The sequence below is a fragment of the Haemorhous mexicanus genome, chromosome 1 (assembly GCF_027477595.1).
Source record: "Haemorhous mexicanus isolate bHaeMex1 chromosome 1, bHaeMex1.pri, whole genome shotgun sequence".
NCBI lineage: Eukaryota > Metazoa > Chordata > Aves > Passeriformes > Fringillidae > Haemorhous > Haemorhous mexicanus.
The window spans coordinates 29,615,739-29,631,811 of NC_082341.1; the positions used below are offsets into that span (position 1 = coordinate 29,615,739).

At 40.2% G+C, this 16,073-nt stretch overlaps 1 protein-coding gene across 2 annotated transcripts; it reads left to right on the forward strand.

The window, feature by feature from the left end:
• Nucleotides 1-384: 384 nt before the first annotated feature.
• Nucleotides 385-15,809, forward strand: TSPAN13 (tetraspanin 13). Of its 2 annotated transcripts, XM_059844179.1 has the most exons (6): nt 827-985; nt 10,955-11,122; nt 12,158-12,238; nt 13,079-13,192; nt 13,517-13,627; nt 14,802-15,809. In XM_059844179.1, the coding sequence occupies exons 1-6, from the start codon at nt 923-925 to the stop codon at nt 14,874-14,876; spliced, it is 612 nt and encodes a 203-aa protein (XP_059700162.1). In that variant the 5' UTR covers nt 827-922; the 3' UTR covers nt 14,877-15,809. The 2 variants fall into 2 exon arrangements, with proteins under 2 accessions (XP_059700168.1, XP_059700162.1); XM_059844185.1 differs by lacking the exons at nt 10,955-11,122; nt 12,158-12,238; nt 13,517-13,627; nt 14,802-15,809 and having other exon boundaries at nt 385-985; nt 13,079-13,140.
• The last annotated feature ends 264 nt before the right edge of the window (nt 15,810-16,073 follow it).

The window sequence follows — 16,073 nt, forward strand, 5'->3', positions numbered from 1 at the left end:
CCACGGGGACTGTGAAGACAGAATTTTGGATGGTTGGAGTGAACCAGGACACCATTCAAGCCAAGTAGGAACATTTAACAAAAACTAGCTACTGAATAGCAGGAATTTATTGGTACAGGTGGAAGGTTTTGTAAAGTAGAATAATTGCAATTGAAAATATTTAACCCTCAAACTAAGGAAATATACAAGTATGTAAGGAGGTGCAGTAGAAAAATGACTTTGTAAAAAATAAATAAATAGATAAATAAAATGTGTTTAAAATAGAAATAAGATGACATCAGCAGTGCTGGGCTGACGGTTGAACTTGATGGTTCATTCCAGCCTCGATGACTCTACGAAGCGCTGGCAGAACTACCAGGGCTTCGAACACTTTCCCGGTCTGTACAAGTGAATCCCTGGATGTTCTCCTTGGGATTACACAGGCTTATAGGGGTGCGCCGTCACCGGCGAGGCGCCGCCGCTCGTGCGGGGACCAGAACGGCGCCGCGGCGGGGTCCGGCGGGCGGGGGCCAGGCCCGGGCTCGTGTCGTCACAGCAGCGGGCAGCGGCGAACGGGGACCGGGGCTCGTGTCACAGCAACGGGGAACGCGGCTGGTGTCGTCACAGCAACGGGGACAAGCGAACGGGGCTCGTGTCGTCACAGCAACGGGGAACGGGGACAAGCGAACGGGGCTCGTGTCGTCACGGGAATGGGGAACGGGGACAGCAGAAGGGGCCCCTCCCGCGCAGCGCGAGCCGCCAGATAGCGGGCGACGGCGCCGACGTCACAGCCGTCATTTGCATACATTTACCTTTGCGCCCCGCAGCGGCCAATCAGCGGGCGCCGCTCACCTGCTGCGGCCGCACCCGCGCGTGGCCGGGGGCGGGGCCGCGGCCTCCTGGCGGAGCGGCTACCGTGCGGGGAGGCGGTGGCGGCGGAGCGATGGCGTGCGGGGGCTTCGCCTGCTCCAAGAACTGCCTGTGCGCCCTCAACCTGCTCTACACGGTGCGTGCCCGCCGCGCTCGGCCCGCCGCCGCAGGCTCTGCCTCGTCCCGCTGCTCCCGCCGCCAGCTCGGCTGGGCTGGGCGGGGATGGGCTGAGCTGGGCTGGGATGGGGAGGGGAGGTGGCGTGGCGGGGCTCGCTGCGCTTCTCCCGGCGGGATGTGCACTCGGGGGCCGGGGTGTCCGCGCTGCGGCCGCCGGGCGGTCGCGGCTTCCGGCTCGGGAGGCTGGGGTGGGAGGGCTGAGGAGGTGACAGCGGTTAGGCCGGGCTTTGTCACCGCGCGGACGTGGCTGCTGGGGATCAAAATCCAGGAGGCCCGGGAGCGCTGTCCGCCCGGGGCAGCGGCGGCTGCCTCCTCTCCTGCAGGGAGCGGCCCCGGGGCCCGGCCCGCCGGTGCCCTTTTTCTTCGTCTGGAAAGGGCGCTGCACCAATCCAGGCGTGAAGCGGGGAAGGGTTTGTTTTATTATTCCTCAGCCAAGCATCAGCGCCCAAATGAGTGCAGTTCGGTCAGTGACGAGGCCCCCAGCAACCCCGGAGTTTTTGGGATAAAGCAGGGAGTCACCAAATCGGGCTGCCTACGGTGATGGGAAGATACGTGAGGAGGAGGAAAAAAAGTAGGATGATAAACTGAAATAAATGACTTTGCTGGGTAGCTGCAGGCAGGTGCCTGATTCTGTTCCAGCGTGTCGGAGGGCCTGTTTTCAACAGAGGAGAAAAAAAATACCCAATTGTGGTGTAGCTACAGGATTTTTTTCCTCGATACCTCTTTTTAAAGGGCTCAGAAATAATAAGAAACGGGAGCAAGTGTAATGGCTTCCTCTCACAGCACATCTGGAGAGGTAGAATGTCCTCTAATGTTTCAAGTTTACAACTGTGCTTGGGAGTGACTTTCAGCAGACTGAAATTGGGGTCAGGCAGTGCTTTTGGGTAGTTGTATCTATGCTTTTCCAAAAGCACTGCCTGGTCTGGGCTGAAACAAGACCGGAGAACAAGCAGGTCTAACACTGTTCATCAGAACAAACAGTACCTGGCAGTAACTGGACCTGATGGAGCGCAAAGGAATGTGGTAACACCTGTGCTGAATCCAGAGCTGGTTGATGTTCTTGGGTGTACAAGGTGACCCATCCCCCCCTTTCCTCAGAAAAGAGCGGAAGAGAAATCTTTATGTAGGAGAGGCTGCATTATTACTTGGTCTCCATCCTTGGAGAGTGAAATATGTCCCTGAAAAGTTTGGAGCATGCTTAGGCAGCCCAGTCTACCCACTATGAAAATTAGCTTGGATCCCTGTGATGCTTCCTGTTGTTGGGCTGCACCCAGCCAGAGCAGAGGGGAGCAGGTGTTTGATATCTGTAGTTGAAGGTAAGTTTAATGGATGTAGAGTGTTATGACGGAGCTAAGTTAGAATCATAAAGCTGAGGTTGAAAGGGTCCCCAGAATATTTGGGTCAGATTTCATGGGATTTTCCTGTGCCAGAAGGTGGGTTATGGGTGCATTATCCCATCTCAATTTTGCTTTTCAGTTAATGCAACGTTTCTTTTGTTATTATTGCTATTACGCCTTGAGTGAGAGAAATCTGGATCATTCTCAGATGGATGCACAAGTAATACTGTAATGTCATGTGGACAGTAGGTGGTTTTTTCCTAATGACTGCATCATTAATTCTGCAGTCATATAGCCATATATTAACCAGGTGTAATGAGTCTGGTAGGTCTTTTGGGCATATCTGGCCTTAGCAAGGGTGGGTTGAACTTTTGGACTTCTGTAGTTCTGTCTGTGTACAGTGTATTTACCACTTTAATCTCTGCTCTGATGTCTGCTTGAGTAGACTTTACTTTGTGGGTGTCACTCTTTCTTCTGTCACTTGACCTATACAAAACACCTGGTGTTGCTGAAGGGAAGGAATGACGTCTTTAAATGATAGTTACAATAATGTCCAATTGTTATTGCTAGTATTGTTTATTGATAAAACAAGTTACAAGACTTAGTGGTTTTAAATTCTTAGTTGGGGAAATAACATTTAAAGTGCTTACTTGGCCTGGTAGAGTTGTAAAGTGTGTGGGCTTCTCTGTTCCTTGGTTAGACAAAAACCTGAAATAAAAGGTTGAAGCAGCAACCCTTTCAATTATGGACTTATTTTTTCACCACTGGAAAAAAAATACAGAAGACAATCAGAGCAATAACATAATGATTGTCTCTTTGAAATAGTGTTGATTCACTAATAAATGGTCAGAAGGGAGTAGTGGTGGTAAGAAGGGATAGGTGACACTTCTTGGATGTTTTTGTAGCCAGCACTGATGTGTCTGTATGACATGAATTAACCTTGAAAACTGTATATTGGAGGTTTCAGTTTACATTCTGCCTTTCATTAAAACACTCTAGATAAAATATTATATTGGAGCTTATTTTAAATTTTTTTTAGTACTGCCTTTTTTGATTTTTTTTGTAGCAGTACACCAAGAGAAATATATGTCCAGGCAGTAATCAATCAGTTACTGGTTTAAGGCAAGAAACCAGAAACCCACCAACCAAACTGCTCACTTAATCTTCTTTTCATATTTTACTTTGCCGATGACTTTTGGTTCTTCTCCCGACTAAGTTAGGGTCCTTAGGCCCTGATTCTGTTTTTCAATCTATTTTATATGAGTAATTCTGGCATCTGTGCTGAGTCTTGCTGACTTCAGTATGGTTCCTTATGTGTAGAGGAAGAGTAGAAAAAAATAATTGAGACTGTTTATTGACTCTGAGTACATGATGATGTATATTGTCAGAATAAAGCCTTACATGGAAGAACTGAACACAAGAACCTTTAAAGTACTATTTTTGGCTATCTGGCCTATTTAGTTTTTATTTAGTCATATTTACATTTCCCATCAAATGGCAGATCTGTACAAACTGTTTAAAGTGCCTGTCCACAAAATTAATCCAAATTCAGGGATGTGTTTGTAGCTTAAAACTTAAGCTTCCAAGGAAGTCTTCAATGTTTGTGTTGAAGTACAAACAGTCAATATCTTAGATTGTATCTGATTTTTGGAAAGGAAAGGAAAGTTCCTAACTAGTGGTGAAAGGTTGAAGTGGTAGGTGAGCCACAAGATTAAATATTCAAATAAAAAACCAGTTCTTACAATTAATTTGGGTGGTATGTGCTGATTTTGTCACTCAAGCTGCTACTTAATTATTGCCGCAGCGGAAACATGAAATGTTTGTTGGCAGTATTTTAACATCTCACATTTTCATGAGCAGGCTTTATGTTTTCTTACACTTAAAACAGCCACTTGATTTCAATTAAACCATACCTTTTCCATTAGAAGTGTGTATTTTTTTAGTAGCACAAAGCTTATTCCATAAAAGCATCCACATTTAGTTGTAACACTAGAAAGAGCCATATCAAAAGAATTCACTTTTTATATTATGTCATTCTCTGAACCTCTTTTTTGATTGCCTATTAAGTGGTTTTTGCATCCATTTTCAAAGCATTGTGTTTGAAAGAGTTTTTGGGGTTGTTTGTTCTGTTTTCCCTGTCACTGTCTCTTGTTCTCTGGGTGCTTTAATTATTGAAGTTGAATTTGGGCTTTCTATCCTCTTTATCAAACTTGGTTTCCCTGTATTATGGAAATATGCAAAGATAAGTATAGAAATTCTGAGATTTGGATGGTGTGTGCTTAGTATCATAGAATGATTTGTGTTGGAAGAGACCTTCAAAATCCTGATAGTCCAACCCTTCTTTCATGGACAGGGACACCTACCACTAGACCAGGTTGTTCAAAGCCTCATCCAGCCTGGCCTTGATGATTTTAAGAGGGTTTTTAATTACTAAGGTATTTTATAATAATGTTTGTCTTACTTTCAGAGTTCCCGATGCAGAGGAATTAGGATCATCTTCCATGCAAATCTGTCTACTTCATCTTTTTGCTGCATAGGGGAAACTTATTGTCAGAGGCAGGGTGAACATTTGGATTTTCCTCAGGAAAGGGAACATGTCTTTGTGTTCTCTGATATTTCCTGACTGACGTAGTGGCTACACAGAGCCAGATACAAGCAGACAGGAGTTAGAGAAGCACAGTTCTTGCCTCAAGTGGCAATTTCTTTCATATTGATTAGTGAACCTGCAGTCTCTGAGTGCAGCTCCATTTTGGTTTGTCCTAATTTGTTTTCAGCTGTAAGATAAATAAGATAAAATACCTACGGCTTGCCCTGTCTGGTCAGCATTTAGGTGTGCAGCATCAAGAGTTTGCCCCAGCACCAGCCTGTTCTGTGCTGGTCTCCCTCATTGTCACGCCTGGATGCTCAACAAATGGGACAGGTTGCCTTGGAGCCATTTCTGTTGTTCTCAAGAACATTTTGAAGATGGCAGTATAAGCTGGGCTGTCTAGTCTTGACATGTAATAAAACTGGTACAGAAGCTCCCAGGTATTGGTCAAGGAAGCTAATGTTGGTCATGTCAGTCTTGTGGCCTTTTTGTTTTCATTGCATTTTGGGAAGGTTTCTGTGCTCATGCCTGAGAACACACAAGAATGCAGCAAAAGTACAGATAGATATTTAAAGGTGCTTTTCCAAGGCTTGGAAAGGCCCTCGGCCATGCTGTGTGTCAGTTTGTAGCCAAAGTGACAGCAGTCTGTGGTGGTGGGTCAGAATCCAGACGTGTGCTGGGTCCATAGGCCAGCCAGGAGAGGGTTTTGGTTTTTCATTGTCTTGTGCAGTGTGCAGTGGCATGTGGAGCTAAGAAGGCAGCCTGTCCTTTGGGATAGAGGAGAATGACAGGACACAGAGGAGGAGGGTATATGGAACACGGTGTGTTTTGATACTGCTGGTCTTTTCAGCCATCCTGGTGGTGCAGGTGGGCTCTTTAAAACCAGCACAATTATTGAGAACCCCTTTGAGTGTCCTGCAGAAGCCTTGTAGCTTATATCATTAGTTGTGGGGTTTTGTACTCCTGTTTTTGTGTTGAAGGAGATAGGATGTGTGGAAGAAGGATCTATGGGCTCACCAGGCTTTATGAAAACATTTTGTAACCTCTTAAAAAACAATGAACAAACACACAAGTAAAAGTAACATTTTAGAACTTAATTGTTCCTGCTGCAGAGCAGAAAGCTTTCATTTCCAAAGACCAGAGGGTATTAAGCAGGAGTTAAATCTAACTGACATTTTAGTGTGTAAATAGTTTGTTACATGACCAATAAAGTGAATAACTCTTTACAAGGCCTGAAACTGAAAGAACAGGATTTTGTGATAGGAGCCAGGAATGCTGCCTTTCACATAAATTGCTTGGTCCACCCTACGTGTCTCAAGGCTGTTCAGTAATCAGACTGCTGATCACTCTTCATTTAAGTAAGTCTCATAAAGGTGGAAGATTTTGCTTTCTGTTAGAATTCCTTTGGAGGTACCCAGAGCTTTCCTTTGCTCTCAGTAAAGCTGAAGTAATACTGTAAGGAAATTAAGTTGCTTACTGGTTGAGTAGCTTACAGCTGTGATAGAAACCACTTTAGCTTCATTTTAACTTGCTAAATGTTATGGTTACACCACTATGTACTGCCTGCTGTTTTAACGTGGTGTTTTTAAATTAAGTGCCAGGAATCAGAATTGTCTTCTAGATTCTCTGTGGCTGTGCAGAAATGGTTGCCCAAATGGAAGGGGAGAGTAGTGGAAACCTCTAGCTTAAGTATATATGTCATTTGACATTTAAATTGTAAAGCACCCTTTAAAGTAGTAGCATATGAACTTAAATGTGGGGAGAGAGTTTAGGGAGGATGTATTTCATCATTTGTGTAATCTCTCTGGTTTTAGTTCCTGTTCCATATTCACTTTGACAGCTATTCTGTAAATACTTCCCTTGCTGATATGAGAATAAAAGCTGTATAATCTCTTTACTTAGGAATGGTGCGTCAGTAGTTTGTAAAACTTAAATTCTGAGATGTGGTTTTTACCAACTCCTGTTAGTACTGAGGTGGTAAGGAAGCAGGGGGAATACCAGTTTCTGCATATGACTTCCTTCCTAGCCAGCAGTCCAAGCTAGTTGAAATACCAAAAAGTTGCCAGTTAGTCAAGACAGCAGATTTGCTGGTGGCTTGCTGTTTTAGGAAGGAGGAAGTGGTTTTAGCATTTGAATTGTTTCTCATGGCATTGTTTAGAGAAATAGTTTGTCAGTATCTTTGTTTCTTTTTTGTAGTGCGATCTATAAAATTGCACATAAGTACAGCAGGAGCACTTGTGGAAAGAAATAAGTTTTTTCCAGAACAGGAAGGAGGGAAATGAGCAGCTATGTGCACAGGAGAACTTCGATTTAAAGAAGAGAGCAAATTTAGAGATTTGTTAGGGAAATTGTTGTATTTGGAACAGCTCTGAAGTTGAAATGAGTGTATGTATGTGTATTAAATAAAGGGAAGTTGCCTAAACTGGAGTCTGATCTCTTCCACTGATCTTGAACTTCAGTCTTCCCTAAAATTTTCCCTATACAGATACTGACATTGGAGTAATGTTTTGTCTCCTGACAATATGCTTGAATTTTTTTTCCATTTGTTTTACTCTAAAGTAGAAATACTCTAATCTCACAGGGAAAACCACTGATCTTCACCTAGAATTTGTGCTACCTAAAGGTTTGTTCTGGTAAAGCATTTACTCAATTTCAAAATTACTAGTTTATATATTGAATTATGCTAAGCCTATATTTGTGTGTGTGCCTCTAAGTAAGGTAGCTAGGGTTTGAACTGGTGGAGAAGATAGTCCTTGATCAGTGCTAAATCCACCTCTTACCTATCTGTTAAAACTTGATTTTTGGTTTGGAGAGAGTGGCATGGTCAAAGTGCTGGCTGTAGTGTGTGGTAGTGTTAGTTGGAAGGCATTTTTGGGGCTCATCAGTCCAGGCCCCTGATCAGGATTATGAGTAACAGTACCTTGCTGTCTGTGGCTTAGCCCGTGGAGTCTTGGACAGCCCTGAGAACAAAGATCATCACCAAACCACCTTGCAGGTGTGTTTTCTAATGTCCAGTCTGAACCTCCCAAGCTGTTACTTATGATACCCAGAAGAGTTTGCTTCCATGTTTCTATGATGTGCCTTCAGCTTTAGTTAGTACGTGATTACCCCTAGGCAGCCTCTTTGTCATACTAAAGAAACCCAGCTCCATCACCTCTTCTCAAACCTCTCATTATCAAGGCTCCATGCCATTTTACTGACTCCTGCCAGGTTCTCAAATTCCTTTTCCGCCTGGGGGACTTGAAATAAAACACACTCTTTGAGCTTCAGTCTCACCAGCATTGTGTTTCCTTTGATTGCACTCTTCTTGGTTTCCCTGTTTGCAGTGAGACTGTGAGACTCCTGGCTTGTATTCAACCTGACAAACAGTTTGATCTCCATGTCTGTCTCATTAAGGCTGTTGTTCAACTGGTCCAATCCCAGGCTCCACTGAAGTGCCCAGGAGCACAATTTTTCACTTTGCAAGGTTCCTGAGGTTGGCTTATTCCTCAAGATTATCGAGGTATATCTGAGTTAAATCTCTTTTTGGAGAGTCAACCACTTCTCTGTGTTTTGTATCATCCACATGTTTTCTGAGAATTCATTTTGTGTTATATTCAGGTTGTTAATGAAGATACTGTGTGATATTGGCTCCAGCATCAGCCTTTGTGGTGGTGCTTACCTGCTGCCAGCAAGATGTTTTGATTTCAGTATTTTAAGAACAAACTAATTTAATCCAGTGCTTTTGGACATCTTATGAAATGAGCAGAGAGCTGAACAAACATGTATTTTGGTATCCTGGAGGCAGATTGGTGAAAGATTTGCCCTCAGACAGAAAAGTATTGGTGAAAACTATTAGGAACAAAGTTTCATCTGCACTTCTTTGAGAAGTAAATTGAGCTTTGCTTGTGAGATTTTTTTTTTTTGAAGACCTATGTAGTGGAAGTGAGTTCAGTATTTAGAAGCTGATGCAGAGCATGGGATATCAGACAGCACTTTTTGATTGGAAATTGGGCTGTGGGGTTTCTTTAGTTACTTGCTTCTGGTACTTACATAGAAAAATAAATCTTTCCAGTGGAATGAGACAGTGAAAAAAAGTGAGTGGGCAGAGGTCTTTCAATAAACTGTCTGACTAGCCCGGCTAATTTTTAATGTACTGCTGTTGGGAAGTTTATAGCCTTGTGCGGCATGGATTCAGAAAATTTGACTGTGTAAGAGCCAAGGTGCTTTATTTTATTTTTTTCTTCAGTCCTCTCTGTAATTTTGATTTGTGATACTTTGGCCTATTGTTTTGGTTTTAAATAAATGTGGTAATTTAGAGTTTTTGTTTAAGAGAAACAAAGACAAATGTGAAATCCTAAACTCTGCTGGTCCTGAACAATTCCTTTGAATTTTATATTGTTTTTTGTATTTTTATGTGTTAAGAGAGAAGTCTAGGTATGACAAGTATCCTGCTTTTGTTCTTGCAGGCTCTTGAATTTCTTGGGCGGATTACTGGCTTTTGGTAAAAAGTTTTTTGAGATGTATTCCTGTGTGAACACAAAAAAAATTCCACCTGCTGTGTTTACATCTTGATGAGCATCTCTAGTTGTTTTACGAGCTTTCTTGATGTTATCTTAGATTTCCATGTTTCAAAAGCTGCATTACATAGATAGTCCTCTAAAATGTACTTCAGTGGAAAAAATATACAGATGTATTGGGCATTAATACCAACAAGAATTCCCAGATATATGATAAGTATACTAAAGTGATAAGTTGGAAATTCCCTTTTTTTTTTTTTTTTTTTTAATTCTTCCTGCCTCTGTGTAAGCAGTAAAATGTGCTTCATGAGAATGTGCCCTGTTTGAATGGAAATGGTGAGCAAGTGTAAGTGCTTGCTCTATACCTGTTGCTAAGCGAAGCCAAGTAGTTGAAGTAGACTAAGTGCTTGCTGTTTTATATTGTTGGTTTGGATTTTTTTTTTAATTGCTGCAAAGCTGAGTATTTTTTTGTGAGATCACTGTTTTGGAAAGTTAAAACTTGCATGTTGAATTGGTGTCATTTAACAGAGACTGTAATGACCAATGTTACACATAGGTCTGTTTCAAACCAGAGAGTCTTGGGCATCTTGTGTCTTGGATATCTGAATTGGCTTTGTCTGCTGCTTCCCTTCTGCTAGACTTCATTACAAATTTCTCTGCAGCTTTTCATGTTGGAATTTCTTTTTTCTTGGGGTTGTTTTTTTGGTGTGGAAACAGGAAAGGCTGGAGCTTCCTGCCCATATAAACAATAAATCTCTGTGAAGTAACTGGGACAGATTCCTGCCTGACTTCCCTGAATACCATGTTTAAAAGGAAGGAAACAGCATAAGTGTTTTGGGTATTGAATAGGATTCACTTAATAGTAGAGCTGTTTTCTTGAAAAAATATGCAGAGGAGACAGGAGGCTTTTATTGTTTCACTGTATAAAGTCCTTGAAATTCAGATCTGAAATGTATTTTTTGTCACCATGTTAACTGTTGTGTTACATTATCAAGTATGTAGAAACTCCTTTAATGAATTAATACAGCTGATTACAGTAAGTTTTGGCAAAGTGCCCTTTTTTATACGTTCAGAACTGTGTAGCTGTATATTCTATTTTCTTTAAATATACTGCCATAGTTTACCAAAGATCTGAAATTTTGGTTCTTACTCCACTCTGAATTAAAGCTGATGATTTTTAGCTTATTTGTGAATTACATTACGATCTACAGTTTTTTGTCTCTAGTCAGTCACTGATAGTACAACACGTCTTGACTTACAGGTAGTTTGAGTTGTAACAGTTCCACATTGACAGTGTGGAAGAATATGTATGCCTTAAAACATCTGGAACTGAAATTACTTATTCAATGATGTGGAGGATTGGTTTGTTTAGGGTTGTGTTTCTTCTCTTTGCACCAGAAAGAAAAATTGCATGTTTTTAAAAACAACTTTAATGTAAAAAAATTATCTGTGTGTGGGAGCCTTTTTAATATGCAGTCTGACTTTGTGTGTTCTCTTCCCTCCAGCTGGTGAGCCTGCTGCTGATTGGAATTGCAGCATGGGGAATTGGCTTTGGCCTCATCTCTAGTTTCAGAGTTGTTGGAGTGGTAATCGCAGTGGGAGTCTTCCTCTTCTTTATTGCCTTAGTTGGATTGATCGGTGCAGTGAAACATCATCAAGTATTGCTATTCTTTGTATCCTTCTGATGCACTGCATTGATTGCAGTGTGGTTCCAGCTGTGTAAACAACCTCCTGAGTCAGCTGAGACTGCTGGGGGAGGTGCTTCAGAAACAGAACAGAAATTCGCATCTTACTTTGGTCAAGTGCAGTCTAAATTAATACTTCCTTCCCATTTAACTTTATTTCAGTTTCCTTTTTTTCCTCCATTGTTTGTGCTCTGAAGATAGAAGTATTCACATCTCTTTTTTAAAATAAGATTATTTTAATTCTTTGAGAGCTTTTTATGGTAGCTCACTGTGTCACAGGTGCTTCTTACTGTGTGCTCAACCCTACACGGGGCTAAAGTAGGTGAACTATTAATGTTTAACTTTTGTGGTCTGTGGATAAGAACTGACCTCCACTTTACAAACAGCTAAATTGTGTGAAGTATCTGACTCTGAACACAGCAGCCAAATTTTGAAAGTGCTCCCCAACTTTCAAAACATGATCTTTATTATCAAAGTTCATTCTTTTTGTTTTATACCATCTTCAGATGCAGTAGTCCAAAAGTGTGTGAGGCTGTGTTCCCAGAGCAACTCTTACCTTCTATTATTTTTAATCTACACTAAAGGGTTTTTTTTGTAATTAATTACAGTACTCTGTCATTGGAAAAAAGTAATCTGAATATGCAATACCCAGAAAAATATTTTCTCTACTTCTGAAGTATATTGAAATTACATGAGTCCCTAAAGCTGCAGAAAATGGCTGGAGATCTTGCACTCAAAGCTCCTTTTATTGACCTCTCCGCTCATGTTTTCTTGCTAGGCAAGAAATATCTAACAAGGAAATACCACCTATGTATAGTAGTAGCCAAAAAGAGATAATACATGGTGATTGGGTTTTGGGAACATTATTTAGGTCATCTTTTCCACATCCAGTCAGAATTTGGTTCCATAGTTCTTTTGTTTTAAAGGACTGTTACCCAGTGAAGTAAATAATACCATTAGGTGCATATGTTATAAAAGTAAAATTAATTTGAGAGTGTATCCTTAACTATTGATTGTTTCCAGTACATGATTATTCTTCTGCTAGTCTTTATTGTCCAGTTTTCTGTCTCCTGTGCCTGTTTGGCATTAAATGAGGAACAGCAGGTAAGAAAAGTTTCCTGCCTTCTCAGTTAATCTGTAGCATAACACTCTAAATATATATGTACACAGGCGCATGTATTTGTATATAGTCCTCCATAAAAAGGGGAGAGCATATTTTAAGAAAATCAGCATTGTCCTGTTTATTAAAGAGTTGACTTTGGTCAATGCTTGGCTCTGGTAGCTAGAATGGAATACCTTTGGGTCCTAAAATGACTTTTTAAAATTTATTATTTAATTTGTTTTTAAGCTTCCTTTCTAGGTTTATAGTCACAGGTGTAGCAGCATGGTATCTTGATAATATCTCATGTTCAGCAATTTCAGATAAGCTGATGAAATATACAGTAATCATGGTGTAAATTTGATAAAAGTCATTGAATTGTTCTTGTGTAACTGGAAAGGTCATAACTACATTAGGCAGTTACATGTGAAAGTTAAAGTTTTCGATGTGGTATGGAGACCAGTTCTTAGAGCATGTAACAAGTGGGTAAGAGCACAGTGACTGAACAATCAGTTTTTGCATGTGAGGATGCTTTTTGTGTATAGCCTGTGCAGTCCAGCTAGATTAGTCACATGTCCCTTTACTAGTGATTTTGTTTGGTTTAGCAAAAACAAAAGAAGGAAAGGAATTATACCCATCAATGTGCTGCTGTTAGGTGCTGTTCTTTCTTTAGCTACACAGCCTCTCTGGACACTCCAGTTGTTTTTAATATATTTATATTCTCCTGTTAAGCATCAAGATCTGAAGGCTTTAGTTAGGACATAATCAACTAGATTTTGTATGTTGGCTTACAGTGTAAAACAGTTTAATTAATGTAATATCTTTTTGCTTATGGCTTCTTCTAGAGTGAACTTCTAGAGGTGGGATGGAGTAACACCAACAGCGCAAGAACAGATATTGAGAGAAATCTGAATTGCTGTGGATTCAGAGTTTTTTATCCAAATGAAACCTGCCCTGCTGTAAGTTCAAGTGTGAAAAACCATAACTTATTCACACCATGTTTGTTCAAAAATGTTTCCATAGTTACAGCAGGCAGCATTTTAACAGATGTGTCATGTAGTTGTTACAGTGATACTAAGCTCTTAACTTATTGGAAAGACAGTTACAGGACACCCTGCAAAGTTTGTACTCCACTGTCATTTACATATGCACTTGGGCTCTTGGAGTCTTTTAAAACTGCTGTAGTTTTGTCCATGGGTATCAGTCTCTTCTAGAGCAAACTAGATGCTTTCAAATGACAGTATCATCAGCAAATGGAAAGCAATTCTCTCTATCTGTTGCAGGATTGTCTTAGAACTCTCCACTGTAGACCATGTGCACCAATAATGGAAGAATATGCTGGAATGGTGCTGAGATTTGTCGGCGGGATAGGACTCTTCTTCAGCTTCACAGAGGTGAGTGGGTTTTTGGAAAATTGGCTGCTTTTTTACCACTTTTAAAGCTTTGGTTTGTGAAAGACAATTTTAGGGGGTTTATTGCAGGAAACCTCAATCCAGTCTCAGGAATCAGATAATTAATTAGGCTAGATTTTTCAAAGGTATGACCTTGATGGCAGACCTGTGTCTGTCAGAAGGAAGGCTTTTCTTACAGCTTTGTTATTTAGACAACAAACCTCAGCATTAAAATGTGGTGCTGTAAAGTTTAAACTTTTCAGAAACTTAGCTGTTCAAGTGTACCATTCTCCAGCAATATTACAAGAGTGCTGTTGCTTTACCTTGTTTCCCTTCTTCCCACCAATTCCCCACTCTAGCACACATAAGGTCTTTGAGGATTTTTTTTTTTTGGTGCCACCTGTAGTGCAAAGACAGAGTTGCACAAGAGTGAACTGTATTTTAAACAGTAGGTTAAAATTAAGAAGGTCTTTTGGCTCTTTGCTTTAGTACCATGATGATGCATAATTTGCTTTATTGATTGGAGCATAAAAATCCTCAGAGTAGGTATTTTCTAATCCCAGAGAAGAGCATGTGAAAGTGCTCTTCCTGCTGCTTAGTGCAGTTTTGAGAAGGTTTGTAAATATAACAGCAAGAAGAGAGATACAGCAGCTTAAACAGAATCACTGATCTCAGCCATCTCAGCTAAAAATGTGCAGGTGCTGGGGGGAATGACAAGGTTTGAAAATGCACAAGAATAGCTGTATAGTTAAGTGGTAATGGTAAAATGAAACAATTAGGAGGAATTTTTTTTGTTGTTATACTAAAAGCAGCTTTATGAGTATTTATCATTTGGGAAGGGGAGAAGAATAATTTACCTTTCATTATAAAAACAATGGGAAATTTTTTATTGCATTGTGAATATTGGTTTGGCTTTTGTTGTTCATAGTTTTGTGGTTTTTGTTTTGTTTTTCTCTCTGTTGGTGGGTATGATTTTTCTCAGAGAGAGAGGGTGCATTCTTTTTTCTTATTAAGAAAGATGGAGTGTGGTTGTACAATTTTAGCAACAGTAAAATATCCCAAACTTGTATCCTATACTGAAAATTCTTTGTCATGATTTTGTGTTTAAAACAAATTTTGTAAAACTAGAAGATGGGATGGAAACCCTCTGCTTAATATCTTTGGTTTTTATTTTCAGATTCTGGGAGTTTGGCTGACTTACAGATACAGGAACCAAAAGGATCCCCGTGCAAACCCTAGTGCATTTATTTGATGAGTTTCTAAAGGACTAAATCTTCTCTCTGCACCCTCTACTTAAAAATACTGATTCTCCATAGTTTGGTATTTCTCCATGATAGGTATTCTACATGTACTCAAAATAAAACACAAGTCCTGTAAGAAATGTGTAGTTTTCATATTTAATTTCTACTATTTTTCTTCTAAGAATCTCTATCTTAAAGTAGATGGGTGCATTCAGTAGCTGGGCAGAGTTGAACTGCTGGTTAAGACTTTGTTAATTGTTATGGTAAACTCTATACAATGAGTTTTATAGCACTACTGGGTTATCTGCTGTAAAAAAAAAAAAACCCTAAAGGTATTTTCTGCTGTATTCATTGATTACAAAAATTCACACGAATTCTCATTAAAATGATAAAAATTTATGGTGGATGGTTGGGTATGATTTACTTAGGTTTTAGGATTTACTCTAGTAAACTTTTTTGTCTCCCATTTTCCTGTTAAGGTAAAAATAGAAGCTAGAGATGTTATTTTCTATAGTGCACATAAGTGTATGTTAACGACTACTGTAGTCTTCACCCCTCCCCTTTCCTGTTTGTTTTGGTTTTCTGATAGCTTTAGAATTTTGTTGAGAATAAAAACAATGTTAATGAATATTGTCATTATGAGAACAATGAATGAAGAAAACCAGGAGAATGTAATCTGCAGCTGATTAACTTGAAACTTTTTTCCCTTGACAAGTGAATGAGGTTTGGTATTTGCACAATCAATGTCTGTCATCTCTGATATAAGAAACTTGATGTCTGGAAAGTTGTTGTACAGCTTTTTTTTTTTAGATGGTGTAAAGTCATTGTTGTAATAACTCAGCAGTGTATATTTCTGTGTCATCCAGATAACAGTCTTGATTTCATGAGAGATTGAATGACATGTAAAAAAAAAAAAAGGAAAGAAAAACAGCAACAAAAACAAATGCTTTCCAGTAGTTTGTTTTCTGAAAACAAAGAGTTCAAGTTAGAATGGTGTGTTATCCATGGAGAAAGTGTTGTCTGAGCTGAAGGGAAGCGTGGTCCCTCTTGCTGCCTGTGAAAGAAGTGGTGCATCAGCTGAAAAAGCAGACATCTAAACACCCAAGGAGTGCAATGTCCTATTTGTTTCTAACCATACTGAATTGCAGATTCTGCACTGCCCCTTTCCTTCATTCATTCTTCACTCAGTTGCTGCTGCTGTCAGAGTA

Coding starts and splice junctions, on each gene's coding strand:
- TSPAN13 (XM_059844179.1), top strand. CDS start 923: ATGGCGTGCGGGGGCTTCGCCTGCTCCAAGAACTGCCTGTGCGCCCTC. Junction 12,239..13,078: donor CATTAAATGAGGAACAGCAG/GTAAGAAAAGTT, acceptor GGCTTCTTCTAG/AGTGAACTTCTAGAGGTGGG. Junction 13,628..14,801: donor TCTTCTTCAGCTTCACAGAG/GTGAGTGGGTTT, acceptor TTTTATTTTCAG/ATTCTGGGAGTTTGGCTGAC.